The 16147-nt window shown below is 40.0% G+C and overlaps 1 protein-coding gene across 1 annotated transcript in view; it reads left to right on the top strand.

Moving 5' to 3' along the window:
- The window catches only part of TANGO6 (transport and golgi organization 6 homolog), a 189092-nt gene that overhangs the window by 100876 nt on the left and 72069 nt on the right, over positions 1 to 16147 (top strand). Inside the window, exon 15 of the mRNA XM_081806421.1 lies at positions 7463 to 7603. Within this exon, the coding sequence (XP_081662547.1) occupies positions 7463 to 7603 (141 nt within the window). The remainder of the gene's footprint in view (positions 1 to 7462; positions 7604 to 16147) is intronic.

Here is a 16147-nt window from a genome sequence, read left to right as displayed (position 1 = left end):
TTGTTTTTCAGAGTCCATCGTCTCTCATGGTTCGTCCACCCCTCCGATTTCCCCCGCTTCATTCTTCCCCTCCCACTACCTTCTTCTTCTTCTTTTTTTTTTCTTAACATATATTGCATTATTTGTTTCAGAGGTACAGATCTGAGATTCAAGTCTTGCACAATTCACAGCGCTTAACAGAGCACATACCCTCCCCAGTGTCTATCACCCAGTCACCCCATCCCTCCCACCCCACCCCCCACTCCAACAACACTCAGTTTGTTTCCTGCGATTAAGAATTCCTCATATCAGTGAGATCATATGATACATGTAGCCTTTTGTATCTTTCTGTCAGAGAGCTGCAAGAGAGGATAGGCACAGATCGGTGAGGGTCTTTTCGTAATCCTTTCTGTAAAAGGAAAGTTCTCCTGTGCCTGACCTCTTCTCTTACCCATTATTGTTCTTTCACTGGGCTTCCTCTATAGGTTAATATGCTTTTTATATTCTTTCTAGTTTTTAAAATAAACTTACTTTTATTAATTACTTTGAATGTAGTTTGTAATGAGTAAAAAAGCTTATCTCCTGCCCTGCTTCTTCCCCCTCACAGTTCGAGTCCCCAAAGATAACCATTCCTTTTCCACCCCTTTTTAAGTAGTTTCTTTTAGTGATTACCTTCCCATTTATAAATAAAATGCTCACACATATTTTTTTTTTAAGATTTTATTTATTTATTTGACAGAGACACAGTGAGAGAGGGAACACAAGCAGGGGCAGTGGGAGAGGGAGAAGCAGGCTTCCCGCTGAGCAGGGAGCCCGATGCGGGGCTCGATCCCAGGACCCTGGGATCATGACCTGAGCCGAAGGCAGGTGCTTAAAGACTGAGCCACCCAGGCGCCCCTCTTTTTTTTTTTTTTTTCTTTTAAAGATTTTATTTTTAAGTAATCTCTACACCAACATGGGGCTCAAACCTACAACCCTGAGATCAAGAGTCATATGCTCCACTGACTGAGCCAGCCAGGCGTCCCCTATTTCTCTTGATTTAAAAAACTTTGGGCATTATCTACTCATTTTCCATATGTTGGATGAGGATTTAACGCATGCACACATGTACACACATGCACACCCGCACATGCACACGCATGTCCCTTCCCTCCTGCCATTGGCACATCACGATTTTTGGCTACATCTTTGGGCTGTATTTACTGTTGACTATTTGGGTATTGTTCATTGCTGAGCCTAGTTCAGTCTTCCTTTGACACCTCTCCCATTCTCTTTATTCTTGTTTATGGGTTTATACCCTTTTTGTCACTTAGTAGGATTTCAGGAGGAAGAGAATACAGACGTTTGTGGTCATTCTACAACACTTGATTGCAAATTCTTTTTACACTCTTGTCTCTAAAAGAAGCTGGTCTATTTTAAAAGACCATGTCCCTTATCACAGACTTTTTAAACTTATATTTGTAAAATTTATATTTGATAGATAATATATCAGATGGTTCAAAGTTCAAAAGGTACAAAAAGATACAGAATAAAAACTTTCTTCTCTCATGTCTTTCCCCATTTCCCTCCCCAGAAACAACCAATATCACGAATTTCTTGTGTATCCTTCCAGAAATATTTTATGAGTGTATATTTCCCTTTTGTACAGAAATGGTTGAATTCTATACACATTGTTTTGCACTTTGCTTTTTACCTAACAGTAGATCTTAGAATTTATTCCATAACAGTTCTTAAAAAGCTTTTTTTTTTTTTATGGATGCATTGTATCCCATTATATGAGTGACCACAACTTAATCAGTTCTCTATTGATGAATATTTAATTTGTTTCCAGTCTTTTCTTTATCAGTCGTACTACAGTGATGATTTTGTACATAAGTAATTTTCTATTTGTACTAGTATATCTGCTAGGACAAATTCCTAGAGTTTCTGGCTTAACACAGAACTTAGAATTTTAGACGTAATATATTTTCTTACACATGTTAGACAGGTTCTGTGAAATGTGAAATACTTGACTTTTTTTTCCCCATTCAGATAACAAATCCTTTTCTCCCTCTGTCCACCTTCACCCTACAGGGGCAACCAAAATAGATTTGAATACAAAAGGAAGCTGACATTCTGCTTCTGGCACTGGATTTCCCTTTATATTTAAGATGAGCTATGTTATTTTTTCCCTTTTTCTTCTATTCTAGAAACCTAAACGGGTAGATATGAAATAGCTTTTATGGTTTTTTTAATAATAACTTTTTGGGATATAATTTATATACCATACAATTCACTCATTTAAAGTGTACAATTCAGTGCTTTTAGTATATTCACAGAGTGTGTACCCATTACCACAATCAATTCTGGAAGGTTTTTATTGCTCCAGAAAGAAACTCCACATCTATTAGCAGTCACTCCCTATTTTCCCCTACCTCCTGCAGCCCTAGGTAACCACTAAATCTACTTTCTGTCTATTCTGATTTGCCTATTCTGGGCATTTCATGTAAATGGAAGCACACAATATGTGGGGTTTTGTGTATCTTACAGTTTTGTCAGCAGAAATACCTGAGAAGTTTGAGGGAGTAGGTGGTTTTCCAGGTTGATGTGGGTATTTTGGGAGGTAGGTTGTTATGTGCCCAGGAGAATGAGGCAGGTTAGTTTTAAAGTGGAGATTGGCTTAGCAGGTTCTTAGGATAGAGCCAGTCAGCAAAGACATTTAAACTGTCCTACAATGCAAGAGTGTTGTATAAGGTAAGACTATACCTAGGCTCCTTTTACTTCTGAAGGTCTGCAGAATCACTGAACACCTTGCTGAGGAATCGTCTTGAAGTCAACACTGTTGGGATTAGAATATATTTCCGGCTTTGCAAGGAAAGTCTTTTGGGGAGATAAATGGTGGCTTCACAAAGTTGTCTGTCTCTATTTTGTTGCATAATGTACTTTCATTAATATTTTTTCACTTGAGTTAATTTGCCTATATCCTATGCTTTGCCTGAAAATACAGATCAAAACGTTTTCATGAACCCTGGCCATTTTAGGGTCACCTTTATCTTCTATGTAACTTATCTGTTAGGCCACATCTTGAAATACGTAGTCATTTTCCTGCGATCAGAGCAGGAGCAGGTATTTCTCACACAGTCATTTGGTTCTTTTTGCCAAAGGGATTGATGTGTTGTGTTTCCTTGAAGCCTGTGCTGACCCAGAAATTACCCCATTTTTAAATTACAAAGGAATTATCAAGTGCGAGGGACCAAGGGTCATGTGAAGGTTATGGCTGTGCTTCCTCAGTTGTCAAAATTCAGAGTTTTTCAAATAAGAAACAAAAACAGCCACACAGAATTTCATCTCTTTAATTGTTATGCAGTCTTAACCATCATGTAAGCAGTCTCACAGCTGCTTGCTCTAAGAGTAAGGAGGGAGCTGCCCTTGTCCTCTAGGGATTTATAAACTCCTAGGTAGCAGCTGTATCCTAGAAGGTAAAACTCAAACAGTCAGAGGGCCATTTGGCAGCAGTTTGGGAAAAAGGCCATCAAGAAGATAAACAATTGCTATCATGGGACTGTGGGAAGCAAGGAAACTGGGCTTTGCTATTGGCAACCTTTTAATGCAAGAGTGGAAGAATTTAAAGCTCCCTAGTGGAATTAAAAGTTTGGCATTATAGGCAAAGTACGTAAGTACGTAAATAAATAAAAATTTCAAAAAATTTTTTTAATCTGAAGAAGGATGTGTTAGGATTCCTTTGGATGAAAAAAATCAAACTGGCATACACATAAAAGGATATTTATTGATTTATGTATGCAGAGAGTCTAGTGGATGGAAATACTGTTGGATCCAGAGGCTCAAAGTGTGACATCAGGTCTCTTCCTTTTCTCCTTTCCTCTCTTGGCTTGACCCTCTTCTGTGTTGGCTTTATTTTTGGGTGTGTTTTCTCCACATAATGGCCACAGGCAGCTCCAGGCTAGTAACTTCAACAGTGGGGGCAGGGAAAAAGAGCTTATCTTTCCCAGTAGTTCCAATGTGGGCTCCAGAATTGAGTCTCATTGCCCAGTCCTGAGCCCATCATTGTGTGGGCATGGGTTGGAATGTCCTAACTGGCCTGCCTGGGATGTGAGTTTACACATGGAGGGAGAGAAAGTGGGTAGTTAGCTCCACTCAAACCACAGAGACTAAGGATAGGAAAGGGGTAGTTCCCAAAGGACCACGAGGTTTTGCTAGCAGAAGACAGAGTAGATGCTGTGTGCAACCAAAATGTATGTCTGCTACAGAAAGGAAATCAAGAGCTCATTTGGTTTTGAAGTATATAGCAGGATATATTGTGAGAAGTAAATAACTATTTTCTGCTAAAGATTAATGAGAGAAAATAGGCATAAGTGATAGTAGGAGGGACTTAGAAATAAATGTTTTTCAGAAAAGCTAGATATAGATCAAAGTTTTATAAACCAAATCCCATTTTCCCACCGATTTCCATTATAAAGTCACAACTATATTCCTAAAAGGAGACAAATTTACCAGATTTCTGACTTGGGAACTTCTGATGAAAAGTAGTTATGATTGCCATAGATCTATGATGTATACCAGGCCTTTTTATCAGTGATACAATGGCTGCCAGAACTGCAGTTACCAGCTACCAGTTCACTTCTGCTTTGCACTCTTTGGAAGATTTGGAAGCTGTTTCCTTTCTCTCCCTTAGTAAACAATTTATCTTTCTCTTAGCCACAGATATTTTCCCCTATGCTAAAATATCTTTAACTCCACCTTGGACCTCCAAGAACTTCCCCATCATTTTGCATAATAGAGCTAACTACAAGTGCACTGTCATACTGTGCCAACAGGGAAACTGTCTAATTCAGGTTCTGCCACAGCCTGAAACTTCCTGAAGAGAAGAGCTTCTGCTTGTGTAAAATTGGAGGCCACATAAAGGAAGATGTGGTTTAGGCCCACATGCAGGGACTTCCCAGGCTTTTTGGAAGCAATGAAAAGATAGGGGTGGAGAAGGCAAAAAAGAGGCAGACAGGTGCAGCCCTCAGCAGGTGCACTGCCTTTGTGTATATCTGATTTAAATAAGAGAATGGAATCACAACCTATAACATAGAAAATAAGGGCACCTGGGTGGCTCAGTTGGTTAAACGGCCGACTCTTGTTATCAGCTCAGATCATGATCTCGGGGTCCTGGGATCCAGCCCAGCGTCCATCCGGCTCTGCACTCAGCAGGGAGTCTGCTTCAGGATTCTCGCTCTCCCTCTGCCCCTCTTCTCTCTCTCTCAAATAAATAAATAAATCTTTTTTTTAAAAAAGGAAATAGTATGTAGACTTTGCCTGCATGAGTATCAAATTAAAATGGAAGATTGGTAAACTCAGATGAAAAATGATTAAGGATTTCTTAAGCATTTCTATTACTCTTTACCCGTCTTCTCTTTCTTAATTCCTGAAATTTATATCAGGACCGTATCTTTGAACCTTTTAATTCATTCAACAAATAGTTACTGAGCACCTGACATGTGCTGGCACTCTTCTAGACATTGAGGCTACAACAGAGAACAACAACAACAACAAAAATCCTTGACTTTGTAAAGCTTACATTCTAAGGAGGAGAGCAGTCAATAAACAAACAGATACTGTATATAACATGCCAGATAATAATAGTAAGAAGAAAAGTGAAGCAGGGCGAGGGGGATAAAGAGTGGTAGGGGAAGGAGGCTGCCATGTTATATGTGCTAAGTATGATATTTGAACAGAGACACCATGGGGTTTGGGGAGCAAGCCATAAGGCTACCTGGAAGAGGAGCAGCCTAGGCAGAGAGGATACCAGGGGAAGACCATGGGCCCGGAGCAGCTTGGTCTACTCTAAGAACAGTGAGTAGGCCAGAGTGTCTGAGGACAGTAAAAGATGGTAAAAGTGAGGTCGGAGAGTGAACAAAGGCAGGTGGGAGTGGGGGGTTGCTCATATTCAGGGGAGAAGGGAAACCACTAAGGGCTTTGGGCAGAAGAATGATGGGGCCTGACTTGTTTTAACCAGATGGTTCCAGCTGCAGTGAGGGTATAGGGTAAAAGCAGAGAGACCAATTGAGGAAAAAAAGAAAAGCAGCAGGCCACAAATGATGGGCCAGAGTAGTTGAGGTAGAGGTGATACAAAGAAGCATTTTCCTCCTGAATATATTTTGAGACCTGTATTTCCTTCCTTTGTTTTTCTTTTCTTCTTCCTTACTATTCTTTAGAAGTCTATAATATTTTCCATTCAAGTAACAGAACTTGTATTAATATAGTTTTGAGACCAGGGGCTTTATTTCTGATCCTATCTTGGGTCATATCTCTCCCCCTCTCTCCACCTCTGTGAAGTTTGCCTAATATGGGGCGGGGCTCAGATAATTACCCATCTAGGAGGTACTGGCATGATGGCAGAAGGGATCAGCACGTACAGCAGTCCCCACTTATCTGCACTTCTGCTTTCCACAGTTTCAGTTACCTGCGGTCACCTGTGGTCTGGAAGCAGATAAACCTCCTTCTGACTAATCATCAGAAGGTCAGTTGTAACCTGTCACAATGCCTGTGTCTTTTACCTCACTTTATCTCATCACATAGGCATTTTATTATCTCACTTCTTTACAAGAAGAAGGGTGTGTGGAGTACAATAAGATATTTTGAGAGAGAGATACCCCATTCACATAACACTTATTACATTATATTGGTATAATTGTTCTATTTTATTATTAGTTATTATTGTTAACTTCTTACATTGCCTAATTTATAAATTGAACTTTATCAAAGGTAAGTATGTATGGGAAGAAACATAGAATATAGATTGTTTGGAGCTATCTGCAATTTCATGCATCCACTGGGGGTCTTGGAACCTATTCCCTCCAGATAAGGGTTGGGGGGGGGACTACTCCCATACTTGGAATATGGACTCAAGAGCAGGACCTTCCCCATTTCTGATCAGGGAACTCAGCCATAAATAATCATGGGTCTCCTACTGATCACGCCCAGAATGCTCTGAAGATATTGCCTTGTGGAAATTACTCTCCTCGTTGACAGTTTTACAGAGAATACTCATATTGGAAAAGAGAACTGCAGCAGAGACAGGATATTCGACTGATATGCTGGCAGGGATGATGCTAGTCAGAGAACCTTAGTCTCAGACTTGGAGGGCTCCCTAGAGGGTATTTAATCTAGTCTTCTCCTGCTGCTGTGTGAATCCCTGCCACAATATGTAATCATCTAGCCTCTGCTTTTAGACTCTAGAATCCATAAATCATAGAATGTCAGTGCAGGAAGTGATCTTAGAGATCATATAGGACTGAGACTGGAAGAATCCAGGCGTCTGAACTCCCAGACCCATGTTCTTTGCACTCACTGTGTTGTCATCCAAATAAAGGGCAGCCCTTCCTGGTAGAATTGCAGAGGTGGGTTTAAGTGTCTCAGTGTTGATCCCATCACAGGCTGTCTGGGTTTATTTGCCTTCCAATTTTAAATCATAATCCTTTCTTTTTATTTTTAACCCCAGGGGTTGCCCTGCTCTCAGATGCATACCCTGAGAAAATCTTGCTTGGCTTGTTGGCTCAGTATGACAGTGATGAAGACAAGCACACACCGGAGACCAGAATGAAAGTCGGGGAAGTCCTGATGCGAACTGTCAGAGCATTAGGTGAGTTTTCCATCGTCTGGAAAAGGGGGGCAGTATGGCTTTGGAACCAAAGTCTATGTACGTTGGAGGTTTCTTATGCTCGCACAGTGAGGACTGTTTTGGGGCTGAGATGAGCTACACCCGCCAAGGGCTTGGCAGCAATAGTGCCCATTTTCCTACCAGGGCTTGGTCTCCTCTCCTGAGCTATGTTGGGACCTGATTTTCATTGGAGCTGGAATGGGAAGTTTCACACTTGCTGAGCAGCAGCAAGCATAAAAAGAAGAATGTCAGACAGGGAAGGAATAGCACTAGCTCTTGTTGAATGGCTACTGTTTGCCAGGTTGTCTGCAAATATAATCCCATCTAATTTTCCCAATAAATCCTATAGAGGGGCTGTTGTTAGACCCATTTATAGGTGAGGAAATTGTGGTACGGAGACCTTTAGCAGTTTGTCCAGGACTCATTCAGCTGGTAAATAAAGTGGTGCTAAGAACTGAACCCACCAACTCAAAGGAAATTGCTCCAGACTACATAAGCTGAGAGTAGTAAGAGCATGAGCTCTTGAGTCACAGTGCCTGGGTTCAAATCCCAAACTGCTGCTTGTTGGCTCTGTGACCATGGGAACATTTCTTAACCTCTTGGTGCCTCAGTGTCCTAGTGTATAATGTGAAGATATTAATAGCACTTACGTCATAGGGCTATTGTAAGGATTAAATAAGGTAATATTTAGAATAGTGTTTGGCATACAGTAGAGGCTCAATAAATTTTTATTTTTGCTAAGAAGAAAGATTGCTTTCTTATTTTTAATTTTTTTAAGATTTATTTGAGAGAGCACGAGCACACAAGCAGGGGGAGGGGCAGAGGGAGAGGGAGAAGCAGACTCCCCACTGAGCGGGGAGGCTGATGTGGGTGGGGCTCGGTCCCAGGACCCTGAGATCATGACCTGAGCTGAAGTCAGACGCCCAACCAACGGAGCCATCCAGGAGCCCTGAAAGATTGCACTTTTTTTTTAAAGAAAAGAAATACTTTATTATTGAGTGCCCTTAAGGGACTAGAAGATGAGATACTGGAGAGTAAGGACAAAGAAAACAATTGTTCACTCTAAAGGTAGGGGTTAAATTAAGATATATTAATGAATTTCTCCATAAGCCAATACATATACTTTTGATATTTTTATATCGAGCTGTATAACATAGAATTAGGAGGGGTTTCTTTAACTCGCATTACGTAAACTTAGCCATGGACTGCTATACTGAGTATAGATAGCTTGAAGCCTTGAAATAAGGCAAACCAGTCATTTAAGTGTGGACCAGTGGTATACAGTATCCATTTAGTAATTCCATCATGTATCCAATAGCGTGTGACCTAAGGCAGAAAAAGAAGTGATCTCAGCTTCAGTTTGGCTAATTTGCCTGCAATGAAGAAATCACACTGAATTTTTCTTTCACCAGCATTCAAAGGATTTACAAAGATTCTGCCTAACATGCATCATTTCTTTGGACATAGCCCTGAATTTTCCTAATTTCTGGGTGTCCCTTCTGGCTAAAGAAGAGGACCTAGATCTCTAACCACTTAAATTTTTTTATTAGTAAAAGAAGAATATCATGAGAGTGAAATTTTTTTTAAAATGTTTTCCACTCTTTAAAGAAAGACCAACTTTCTGTATTTGCCTTAGTCCTAAATATGAGCCTGAAAACATACCAGACAACTGCACCATTACAAGAAATCATTCTCTCACAGGAGGTGTGAATTTTAAGCTTAAAGTATTGCAGGGTCAAGTGCAACCTCCGACTTCTATTTGCATGTATCATTGGGATTATCAGAGCCAAGAAGGAATGTATGCCATACACAGAGTACATCAGCATAACATGTATTTTTTCTCTGTAACTTCTGGTAAACCTCTACCATTGGGATGATGAACACTGAAAATACACATTTCTCAGTCTCTACTGGCCAGGGGTAGAGGTGGAGATGAAGGACTGGGTTGAGTGGGAGAGGGGCCTGACTCCTCCTTACATGTTCCTATAATTAGCCCAATTTCCAAAACAGTCTTTTGGCATTTCAAAGGAAACTCCATCAATTCTCAAAGTTCTAATGTTTCTGTAGCCTACTTTTCCAAGGAGCCAGCCATAAGACATTGCCTTAGCTTTAACTGCTAATTTCTAATTCATATTACCAGCTTGTCCAAGTGCGTAGATGAGGTGGCTTGTTGAAATCCTTTACGTGAAATTAAAGCCCATTTTTACAACACAGCCAGTATTCTTAGTTTACTAGTGATGTGGAAATCCTTGTGAACAGCTACTCTGTAAGACTTCCCTAAAAAGTACCCTCGTTTTATTGGCCCAGGCCTTGCTCTCTCCCCACCCCAGCTCTTCTTGGCAGCAGGGGGAGCCCCACAGAACAAGGCCCACAGGTGGGAGCCCGGCGCAGGACACAGAAAGCTCCTCTTGGCGTCATGTCTGGTTCCCTAACCATGCCTGCTTGTCGTCCTACCACTAGACAGTGGTGAAAAGCAGGAGCTTTACTTCTTTCCATTTTTAAAAACTAAGCTATCACATACACACAATGACGTATATAAAGTACACTCACGTCAATATAGAAAACTTTGGTAACCCATAAAGTCTCCTTTTGTCCCTTCCTAGTCTACACCTGCCCCAGAGGTAAGCACTATTCTAACTTTTTACCACCATCAATGTCTTTTGATTGTTCTTGAACCTCATTTTAATGGAATTAAATCTCCATATTTAAGGCATGCTAACAGATCTAGACACGTGGGTAAATTCGGGTCCAATCTGGGGGATTAAGAATACTTCATAGGCATGATGTATACTGTCTTTCCTGTTGTGTCACAATAGGAGGCACATAATGTCTGGTTTTCTCACTTTACTGATGTTGAGATTGATTAGTGGTGTTTCTGGGCAGGTACATCTGTTATAAACTTCCGCATCAACCTTCCTCCTCGTGCCTTTAAGTAACTTTTGATAATTGTAGCCTAGATCCATTATTTCATAGGGGTTATATTTTTTTTACACATTAAGAAAACGGGTACAGAGAGGGTTACTAATTTGCCTAATGTCACACAGCTAATTATGGTGGATCCAGAATTTGAATCCAGACAGTCTGACTCCAGACCTAGTCTCTTACCCAAAACACCCTTGCATCCTGAACATTCTCCCATGTCATTAAGCATCTTTTTCCTGTCATTAACATGGACATTTTCCACATCCTCTATAATTTTTAATGATTACATGATATACCATTTGAATGTACCATAATTTTTTCAGCTGACCAACTTACAGGTTGTTCCAAGTTTTTGCTATTATGAATTACATTAAGATGAATATTCTTGTAGCTAAAGTTTGTGCAGATTCATGATCATTTCCAAGGAAGAATTTCTAAAAGAAGGATTTGTTAAAAGTATGTGCATATTTTGTTTTTATTTATTTATTTTTAAAGATTTTATTTATTTCAGAGAGGGAGAGAAAGAGAGCAAGCATGAGTAGGGGTAGGGGGAGAAGGAGAGGGAGAAGCAGACTCCCCACCGAGCAGAGAGCCTGATGCGGGGCTTGATCCCAGGGTGCTGGGATTATGACCTGAGCCGAAGGCAGACGCTTGACTGACTGAGCCACCCAGGCTCCCCAAAAACATGTGTATACTTTTAAAGATATTTATTGCTAATTTGTCTCCCAGGGAGACTGTGCCCGTTTATTTATTTATTTATTTATTTAAAATTTTAATTTGAGTATAGTTGACATACAGTGTTACATTAGTTTCAAGTGTACAACATAGTGATTTGACAAGTTTATACATTAATCTGTGCTCACCACAAGTGTAACTACCATCTGTCACCATATAACGCTATTACAGTATCATTGACTATATTCCTTATGCTGTGCCTTTTGTTCTTGTGATTTACTCATTCCGTAACTGGAAGCCTGTACCTCCCACTCTCCTTCCCCCATTTTGCCCATCCCCCTGAGATTGTGCCAGTCTCAATTTCAGTGTTTGAGAATATTTGTCTGTACCCTCATCAGTACTATATATGCTATGTATTACCATTTTTTATCAAACACATGTATATAAAGAAATGCTATCTTGTTTTGATTTCCATTAATTCATTTCATAAGGTTAAACATTTTTCATGTATTTATTGGCTAAATTGTATGTGTGTGAATTGTCTGGTCCTGTTCTTTCTCCTTTTTTTTTTTTTTTTTAAGATTTTATCTATTTATTTGACAGAGAGAGATAGAGAGAGCACAAGCAGGGGGAGTGGGAGAGGGAGGAGAAGCACGCTCCTCGTTGAGCAAGGAGCCTCACACGGGGCTCGATCCCAGGACCCTGGGATCATGACCTGAGCTGAAAGCAGACACTTAACTGACTGAGCCACCCAGGCACCCCTCTCCATTTTTCTATTGGGGTATTGATTTTGTTATTTGATTTATAAAAGCTTTATCTATTTAAAAATCATGAACCATTGAAATTTATGTTGTTACTATTTTCTTTGGGTTGTGTACATTTTAGTTTTGTTCATATTTTCTGTTTCATTTTGTTTTTGAAACACAAGGTTTTTATTTTGATGTAGGCAAATCTTTTTCTGATGGTTTCTCTTTCATATAGAAAGGCTTTCTCAAACCAAGATTATATAAATATTAATCTATATATTTTAATTTCTACTTTTCTTTTTTTTAAGATTTTATTTATTTATTTATTTGACAGAGAGAGACACAGCGAGAGAGAGGACACAAGCAGGGGGAGTGGGAGAGGGAGAAGCAGGCTTCCCGCCGAGCAGGGAGCCCGATGCGGGGCTCGATCCCAGGACCCTGGGATCATGACCTGAGCCGAAGGCAGATGCTTAACGACTGAGCCACCCAGGCGCCCCTAATTTCTACTTTTCAATGTAGAAAATATTGTGGAAAGATCTTGGTTTAGTTTCTTTTATTTAAGGAACTATTTGGTTTTTTATTGTACTTTTAGAAATTGAATCTTAACACATTACAAAATTACCAATCATTCCAAATGTTTCTCCATATGTTTCCTCCTATATGGCCCAATGTTGATGTTGACAATAACCTGGAGACCATTATATGTCAATGCATGTTTTAAAACTTCTTTTAAAAATATAACAGTGAATTACTGTGCCCAAGATAATGAATTGGTAATTGGGACATTACTTGAAAAGTAGAATTAAAGCAAAGGGAATTGGATACATATGTGAGGGTATTTCCTTCTGAGACTGCCCTGAGCATTATTCCGGATCTGATGTAGGCTACACAGCTTTCTCACATATGCCAGATGCCATGTCTGCTTTCTCTTCAGCAGGGCTGAACAAACATCACTCTGTTCTTCTTTGCTTTTTAGATTAGTGATTTTCCAATAGGGGAGTAGGGGAAGATTTCTGCCCCCTAGGAGACATTGGCAATATCTGGAGACATTTTTTTTTTTAAGATTTTATTTTATTTTTTTTTATTTGTCAGAGAGAGAGAGAGAGAGAGCACAAGCAGGGGGAGCGGCAGGCAGAAGGAGAAGCAGGCTCCCTGCTGAGTGGGGAGCCCGATGCGGGACTTGATCCCGGGACCCTGGGATCATGACCCGAGCTGAAGGCAGCTGCTTAACCAACTGAGCCACCCAGGCGTCCCTCCGGAGACATTTTTAATTACTACAACTGGGGGCATGGGGATGCTACTGGCATTTAATGGGTATAAGCCAGGGATGCTCCTAAACATCCAGCAATGTATAGGACAGTCCCTTACAATGAAGAATGATCTGGCCCAGAATCTCATTAGGGCCCCTTGTTGATACACCCTGTTGTAGAGCTCATGTGGACCAATCTGTTTCTGCTTTATAACATTACTCATATGTGCTAGTTAGATCCAGGACTGCCACATACAATTATGCAGGTTGTTCACAGCCCCCTAAAAATTCCAAAAGGCATTATTTTATGAGTGGTGTACCCTGGAGTTGTGCAGTACTCAACCTGCGCAGTCATCCTGGTGGCCTTGATTAAATTCTAGCCTATCCCCTGTCTCTGTTACATTTTAGGTTGCCATCTCACTAAAAAGTTATTCATTCCTTTCTGTAATGTATTTATACATCCTTTCAGATGTGGAAGCTTCTGCACATGGCTAATCTTACCTATTTTATACCAATCTTATGAGCATAATTTTTAGTGATAGCTTTTCTGATGTCTGCTGAATTTGGGAATTGTCCTTCTTAAAGCCTGTGGCCACCATTGAGGTGATTATATATGCCTTCTACCCTTTGTTGCCTTCCTTTGGCATTTAATGGACCATAATATGAGCTCAAGTATATTTTTAAATTATCCCTTATATTTAGGGAAGATTTTGTATACTTTGCTAATATTTATTTTATATTCTAAGGAAAAAGAAAAAAACAGATGAAATTGCCTTTTATTTGTATGTGGCTCTCATTTGAATCCAAAGTTGGATCAGAAGTCCTTGATGGAAAAACAGTTTCCACCTCTTCCCATAGTAATACCCAAATGTTCTCTGAATTCTAACTTAATTTCCTCCTTTTTTCAAGTTCTAAATCATATAAATTCCTGGGTTATTTGGTAGCTCTTATTAATGCTCAAAGTTGTATGTGTGTGTTTATCTTGAGTATCATTTTTTTTTCTTAATTTGGGGGTATCAATGTAGTTCAGTTCAGAAACATTTTTTTAAAGATTTTATTTATTTATTTGAGAGATAATGAGAGAGAGCACACAATCAGGGTGGAGGGGCAGAGGAAGAGGGGGAGGCAGCCTCCCCTGCTGAGCAGGGAGCTGACGTGGGGCTCTATCCCAGGACCACAGGATCATGACCTGAGCCTAAGGCAGCCACTTAAATGACTGAGCCACCCAGGTGCCCCTCAGAAACATTTTTTGATCAGCTACTGAATGGCACGTTCCTTACCTGGGGCTGGAAATAGGGACATGAAAAAGCCGCATTCTCTTCCTGCAAGGAGCTTATAGTTTAGAAGGAGAGAATGACTCATACACAGATCATCTCTGTTAGGTGACCTGCTTGTGAAGGGTATTGTGGGAGCACAGGGGAAATGGTCTTTGTCCTTTTTCTTCTTAAGATCCTGCAGTTGAATGTGGTAGTGTGCTACAAGACTGCATCAGTTCCTCATCCTTATCCCAGCACAGCAGAGGTCAGTTTTTGAAAAATAGCTTTTGTCTGATAGTTTGCAGAGATTTTCGACTCACAGCTTAGATCTGAATTAAGGTAAAAAGGTAGGTTGGACATGTGTATAATTGGATAGTCTGGGAGTTGAGCATTTATAGATTTCGGCAGCAATAAACAACAGTCAAGGATTAGAGTTTTCATATTTTAAAGGAGAAATTTTCAGCGGAATTCAGAGGATCAAATGAAATGCTTCTTGCCAAATCTGCCTACATTAGCATCAATATAGTTCAATTTAACAAATATTTGAATTAATGTCAATTGGAAATACTAATCTGGCCAGATTTGAAGGTTGAAGCCCAGACAGTAATTTTGTTCCTCATCTTCTTTCTTTTTTCTTCCTCATGTCATTATTTTTGAGAGGTGTGACTTTAAAATCTATTTATAGATCCTTTCTCCTCCTAATAGTTTCAGTAATACATGGTCATTTTGGACAATTTGGAAAATATTAAAAAGTATAAAAAGGGAAGTGATCACTGATGGTTTTATGATTCAGAAATAACCACTCTTGGGGTGCCTGGGTGGCTCAGTCGCTAAGCGTCTGCCTTCGGCTCAGGTCATGATCCCAGGGTCCTGGGATCGAGCCCCGCATCGGGCACCCTGCTCCGCGGGAGGCCTGTTTCTCCCTCTCCCACTCCCCCTGCTTGTGTTCCCTCTCTCGCTGTGTCTCTCTCTGTCAAATAAATAAATAAAATCTTAAAAAAAAAAAAAGAAAAGAAATAACCACTCTTTGTTTACATTTTGATGTTTCCTTCTAGTTTCTTTTTCTTTCTCATAAGTGTAATTATACCATATGTATACTGCTTTCTTTCATATAACATTACTTATAAGCACTTTTCCATGTCATTAGTTTTTGAAAATATAAGATTTATTCGTTGTATTCTAATTAATAACTTGAATTTATCATAATTTTATTTAATTATCTTTTAGAAAGATTATTGTTTAATTAGGTTGTTTCCAGTTCAGTTCCTTCCTTTATGAAGAACTTTATGAGGATTATGAGGTATGCTATTGATTATTCTTATACATAAATTCTTTTGGTAAATCATTAATTCTTTCCTTAGGATTGGGTCCTACAAGGGAAATTACTAGGTCCAAGTATATGCATGCATTTAAGGCTCTTGATACTCAGTGCTAAGTTGCCCTCCAGAAATGTGTGTTCTTGTCAGCAGTGAATGAGACTGCTCAGGTCTCACAGAGAAAACTTTTTCTGTGGCTTCAGACCAGACTTCTAACCCTGACCAGCCATCTCCAAGATGTGTACCTTTGCTCCCAGAATGAAGGGAGGAACCTGTCAGAGAACGTTGGCCCGTGGGTGGGTGGATGGTAGGAAAAAGATGGGAGGGGGAAAGGGAAGGAGGGAGAAAGCAGGGAAGGATTG

The sequence above is a fragment of the Leptonychotes weddellii genome, chromosome 16 (genome assembly GCF_054177405.1).
Source record: "Leptonychotes weddellii isolate Sample4059 chromosome 16, ASM5417740v2, whole genome shotgun sequence".
Taxonomy (NCBI): Eukaryota; Metazoa; Chordata; class Mammalia; order Carnivora; family Phocidae; genus Leptonychotes; species Leptonychotes weddellii.
The sequence above is the reverse complement of the archived record's forward strand: the minus strand, read 5'-3'. Positions and strand labels throughout refer to the sequence as shown.